At 42.6% G+C, this 5,841-nt stretch overlaps 1 protein-coding gene across 1 annotated transcript; it reads right to left on the minus strand.

Moving 5' to 3' along the window:
- Positions 1 to 2,008: 2,008 nt before the first annotated feature.
- LOC146166826 (uncharacterized) lies at positions 2,009 to 5,158 on the minus strand. The gene is made up of 5 exons (XM_083390387.1): positions 4,802 to 5,158; positions 3,760 to 3,889; positions 3,313 to 3,415; positions 2,855 to 3,024; positions 2,009 to 2,501 (listed from the first exon to the last, which is right to left on the minus strand). The coding sequence occupies exons 1-4, from the start codon at positions 4,877 to 4,879 to the stop codon at positions 2,868 to 2,870; spliced, it is 468 nt and encodes a 155-aa protein (XP_083246513.1). The 5' UTR covers positions 4,880 to 5,158; the 3' UTR covers positions 2,009 to 2,501; positions 2,855 to 2,867.
- Positions 5,159 to 5,841: the final 683 nt, after the last annotated feature.

Here is a 5,841-nt window from a genome sequence, read left to right on the forward strand (position 1 = left end):
TACTTTTATTAGTTTTTTACGTGGAAGGGTGGCTTCTCAATTTGAGAACAACTAATGTTAAGGAGCAGAGTTATGGGTCAAGTTTCCAGTTAAGTTAGGCTTTGCAGCGGGCTTTACAAACCTAAATTATCTGTGTTTTAGCAGTAAAGCGTTGGCTTGTGATTTTTTGAGTCTTCGAAGCATGCTGTTGATAATGAAACAACACTTTCTTTACATGTATAAATAAAGAAGCGACAATACGCGTGATGTCGATTGGATACAATCACTTAACTTTATTTGTTCTAAAGAATTGCTTGCCCAATTGCCCGGCGAATTCTATATATTATTGCACACCTTAAGCGAATCGTGCCGGCATCTTAATCAAATCAGAATATAAAAGGTCGGGCAAGTTTGCAACCGAAGCCTCAAGCCTATATATTAAACAGAAGCGACGGAGTTTTTGTTTGACTTCAACAAATAGGAAAGGGCACCTGTATGTGGTCGTTGCCACCTCACAGATACAAGTGCCTCTGGACGCAGCGCCTGGCGCCAATGCTAAATCAACGGCAGGTGCGCTCTCTCCTGCTTGTCAGGGTAGCAGCTATCGTGTCCGCTTCAGTCTTATCAGCTTGTTCGATCAACCCCGGGAAGACATTAAGCCTTCGCAGTGGAAACCAACTTTCTAATTCTGGCGCTAATTGCAGCGATCGAGTTGACAGCACTAACAGGCCGAACATCCGCGCATTTCGGCCCTCCACGTACGATTACGTATTATTGTTTAACTGCTGGTGCACAGCATAGGCGGTCTTTCGATTTCGTTTACGGGTGTATCTCGCTGTGTTAAACCGCCGGTCTGTTCCCTGTGAATGGTCTTATTGTAATACGCAATTTCGGCTTGGAGTTCCCCAGTTAAAGTTATGTAAACACCCTTGGGCGTACTTGTTTTTTCTCATTGTCATTGCAATTGCAGATCTTTAGATTTTTATCGTTTTGTTAAGATTATGATTTGCAAGTTTAATTGTTGCGATCCTCAAACGCTCTGTATATACTTTTATAATGTTCAACGACTTACTTCGATGGCAAATGTTTCGCGTCAAACGGCTGGTAGTTGTTAGTATAAAGTTGAATTGGTGTCAAAGCCCATATAAAAGTGCTCCACTTAGAGTGGTTGTTTCACAAGATGTGTCCTTATTTTCGCAACTCAGTGAAATAAAAACATCGTTATCATTATTGCACTGTGTTGCAATCTTTGAAGATTTGCTTAAACGCTAACCGAAGTTTTGGCGGTATAGTCTTTGCTGTTTATTTTGTATTACTTATTGCTATGTACTTGTGTTGAAGTGTTTAAGTTTTTGCGTTTGCGGTCTTCGGGCGTTTGTGGGTTTGGCCATTTTGTTATAATGCCTGTTTCGCGCAGATGTATGCAAATACTTTAATTAAATTTTATCATTTACAGCACACGTAAACACCATTTCAACGAATGAATTCCAGCGGCCAAGATACTTGACGTGTTGTTTTTGGACGATTTCGGTGTATAATTGTTAAGCGATGCAAACTACAGTATTTATGATGAATCACTACGCGCCTTTCGGTTTTCTGGTGATTGTGAAAAGTGGTACTCTGGAAGTCCAGATATATAACTGATTAATCACGTCAAATTATGCTCTAATGAAACCAAAAGTTCTTTCAAAAATATGTTAAATTAAGGTGATTTTAAAAAACTATAGTTCCAATGACGTACAATGAATTATTACAGCCCATACAGAAGTGTAGCAATTTGTAAACGTTTTAAATAAAGTATTCCTTTATTTTTAACATAAGTTCGACTAAATTTATTTGTTCGTGTACAAAATATGTTTTGACAATATTTTATTCTTTTTTTTGTTGCTTTGATTTCTAACCCTATTAGAATCAGCAAAAATGTCTTGTACTCCAAATGTTACAGTTAAGCGTTCTTTAGTTAACTGTTTTTACAACCAAGGCTGACTAGGAATAAATGAGCAGCCCACTTGTAAACAAATAAGGCAGTTTTATTTACCAAAATTTGCCAGGCGTGACTACGGCATGACAAAACATTGAAGCAAGATGTCAATAAGGAATAATAAGAATAAGAATAAGAATAGCAACAACAGGTAACATTGATAAAATGAAATAAATAGTAAACAAAAGAGGCAAGATTACAGTGAGGGCACGACAACGAATAGATGACTGAAATAGAAGTCACGACAAGACAAAATGGCGAAATTATTTGGACGACGGTATAGCTGCATGGCGACACACAATGATGATGATGAATATACGGTTAAATTATGGTGATCTGTTTTGTGTATGTTGTATTCCCGAGAACAATTTACGTGCGGTCTTGGGCTTGCATCGGCAGAAAAACGGCCACAGTGTGTTTGGGTGGCGAGTGAAAAGCATTGGAGCTCTTTCAAATTGAACGTTGCTGTTTTCAAATCGATTTTTGCTGTTTTTTCCGTCGTACGGCCCACCTGGTTTCGGTGCTATGGGCACGTGAGAACCTGAAAATGGAGAGTATCCGTGTTAATTTAAGTCTTTTTTACTAGCTGTCTTGATACAAAATTTCGTTCGAACAAAATATATATTTATCCATTTTAAATCACTTTCAGTGGTTGCTATAGATTGTCTTGGCCGCCAACGACTTACAATCTCTGGTAGCATTCACTGATTCACGTTTATATTCGTTTAAGCCATTTTTTTACGAGCATAGCTTGAAAAACATTTTTTTCTATCTATATTAAATCATCGAAATCAATTTCAGTGGCTGATATACATTGTCTTGGCCGCCAACGACTTTTGTCAACTAAAATAAGGTCTTAAAATGGACTTGGCGCGAAAAGATAAATCTTTTTACCTTGGTTGGATGGCTACCAGCGTCTCGACCGTCCCAGCTTGCGTATTGTTGTGCAGCCGAAGTACTTGCTGCGCGAAATGGGGTCGATCGGCGAGTTGAAGCCGCATTTCGACCGCATCAGGCATTTGCCGTACTGGTCCCGCCGGCACTTGATCTGGCTGTATCTGTAACTGCAAGCACAAATGCGGTTTTAGTTTGAATTCGCCTGAAACAATTTTGGGGCGATTATTGTACGCGTCACATCGCGTCTTTTGCCAAACTATATATTTTTTCGTCGTACGTTAAACACTTTTTAACGTGGAGTTTTTTACCAGAAGAAAATGATCGACATTAATTGGGAGACAGTAAGATACCGCGGCCACACCTTATTTTTATACCCGAGAAATTCAACTGTCGAGGTTTTAATTGGGTTATAATTGTTATCGGGTAAAGGTCAATATTTATTACATGACATTTACCTGTGTTTTCTCGGGTGCTTCCTTGAGCGCGGGTAGGGCGCGCTTCGTCTCGAGTGGTGTTGGCTTTTGGCGGAGTCTTGTTGCGACAGAATGTAGTCGTAATCTGCACAAAGATTTCACAATGAGTTAAAACCTATTTACTTCCGAAATATTCAGTTTCATAGGTTTTTAACCTAAGAGGGCAATATAGGTCAATGGCAAGTTATCTTTGTTTAGTTTTGGTCGCAGACAAAAGCGATTTACAAAGACGTTTTCCATTGCTACAACCGCTTGAATTTAATTTGATAGCGCGATTAGAGTTGGAATTTAATTATAGATGCGCGAATACTATACTGTAAACTGTTCACACCAAATTCTTATAAAGCAGGATCCAACTAACAAAAATAATGTTAAATGATGTCGAAAACTGCATGGCTTGCAGATTGCAAAATATGCTGCTTCTCTTACCGTTCGACAGAGAGTACATCAGCCTCGTCATGAGCACGCTTGGCGACGTGGCGTCCGGTCGTGGGTTCGTGCCGCTTGTGGACTGCGCTTCCAGTGAGCTGACCAGCTTCTGGAGAAAGCTTGGCGGACCCTGGATAAAAAAAGTCCGATTTTAATTAAGGACGAAACAGTACTTTAACAGTAGCAAGGTTTAAAAGCTCGTGTCTAGAATGCCGCTTAGAAGTGTAATTGCGGCAAATTCGCACGCCGTTCTGGACTTGTGCAGGTTGCCGCGATGTCGACGCGATAATGACGGTGTCCGAGCGAACAAGAAACCTTGTTAAACGAGCGCGCGTAGCCTTCTAACCCGGGCATTTGCGCATACCGCAGCGTTTGCGTTTTGCGCCAATTAGCACCGATTCGCCTGCGACCGGTCGCCCGCTCTAGCCCGTACAATCGCGCACCTCTCTCTCGCGCTCCATAATCACAGGTCGGCCGCTAATCAGATTAAGCGACTACAAGCTAATCGTCGAAGAGCTATTTTTAGGCCTGCGAAAGGCCGCAAGGAGTGCAGGCGAGCGCTTAAACGGCAGGGAAGTTTGCGCGTGAGCTTTAGCGCCCGGCTAACGGGAAACGGGCTATCGACGGGCCGAATCTTGTTCGACCGTTTCTCGCTGTTTCTGTCGCCAGGCATGATCCCCAGATTTCAGGAGAAAGTTTGCTGTGGGACACGGGATTCGACACGTTCCCTGTGTGTTTCGGTAAATAGCACGGACGATTTGCGTAATTGTATTTTCCGGTACTTTTGCTCGGTTTATTTTAGCCACGTTCGCTGTTCGAGATAACACGCGCGATAATGTAGATATTTGAGTTTAAGACTCGCGGCTTAACATGGAGCCTAAGCTGTCGTTGCTTTCCTGTGCCACTCCCTTCCCTACTAATACGTCCACTATAGGGCGCAAAACAGTTTTATTTTATCCAGGTCAACGCGGTTGCAATGATTTATTCATTTCTGCAAACTGTTAGGAATTTTACACAAAAAAAACTAAAATATTTTATTAACCTTTGTGACTGGAAAGCTGTAAGATGCTCCGAAGAACGTGGTCGTGAATACGACGCTCAATAAATGACAAATCTTCATCTTTTCTGTAAAATTTCCTCAAAATACTTGTAATAATATCCTTCCGGCTGGCGGTAAGCTCCTATTCGCTTTGTTGCCCTGTCGTAATACAGTCGTATCTCAGTTTTTTCTTCTTTGTGTCTTGGTGGCTTCTTTTTTCATTCAGCGCTTCTCAGATATAAACATTCACAGTTTATTTGTTGTTGCGTCGCGTTTTGTAAACAGATAAATCAGAGGACTTTCGCTTCTGTATAGCTGCTCGTAAGTTTTCGTTCTGCACGGCCTCGTTAAAAAGGCGGCCTTTCGCTTATGGCTCGTTGTTGGCTTATGAAAATGAAATCCCTGGCGCGCTCCGTATTTATACACGAGCGCGGCGTAAAAAAAGAGCGGTGGAAATCGATCCGGCAGCGAGAGAGAATGGCGAGAGAGATCAGACCCGTTGTAGGGAAAATCAAAAGTCGTGCGTAGCGCCGGGAAGTTTTGGGTCTCGCTCGCCGCGGTTATTTCTGTCCCGCTCACCCGCTGCCCTCCACATTAGCAGGGGTGTCGTAAACAGGGGAGACTCGTCGAAATTTACGGCATTTTCCCGCTGTCCTTTCACGTCAGCCTTGGTTTATTGCGCTAACTGGATTCCCGCGCATGCAACGCGCAACGGAGCGTTAAGTTTACTGCCCGGTTTGTGACGTCGACAATTGGTACGCGACCAAGAAGGGACTAGCGCCGTTTTGTTTTGGGACGCTGTTAAATTACGCGGCAGTAAGGCGATGGGAAAACCGCGCGTTCGACTTTCAAATCGCTTTGTGAAAAAGCAGTAAAGAGAGATCATATTGGCGGCATTTTCGCCCGCTGCGCGTTGATTGAACGGCCGATAGCCGGGACGCCTACGTAAACAGGGATTCTCGTGTGAGACACAATTTTAGCGCGCCTGTTGAACTGTCAGGAGCGGTGCCTGACATTTGGCATGGATATTAACGCGGGTTCGT

This window comes from Ascidiella aspersa, chromosome 1, assembly GCF_963924565.1.
Source record: "Ascidiella aspersa chromosome 1, kaAscAspe10.2, whole genome shotgun sequence".
NCBI classification, from domain to species: domain Eukaryota; kingdom Metazoa; phylum Chordata; class Ascidiacea; order Phlebobranchia; family Ascidiidae; genus Ascidiella; species Ascidiella aspersa.

Excerpts from the sequence above, each read along its gene's own strand:
- LOC146166826 (XM_083390387.1), bottom strand. The coding sequence starts at position 4,879 with ATGAAGATTTGTCATTTATTGAGCGTCGTATTCACGACCACGTTCTTC. Across the intron at positions 3,890-4,801 it reads ACAGCTTTCCAGTCACAAAG|GGTCCGCCAAGCTTTCTCCA; the intron begins GTTAATAAAATA and ends TTTTTTATCCAG. Across the intron at positions 3,416-3,759 it reads GATGTACTCTCTGTCGAACG|ATTACGACTACATTCTGTCG; the intron begins GTAAGAGAAGCA and ends ATCTTTGTGCAG.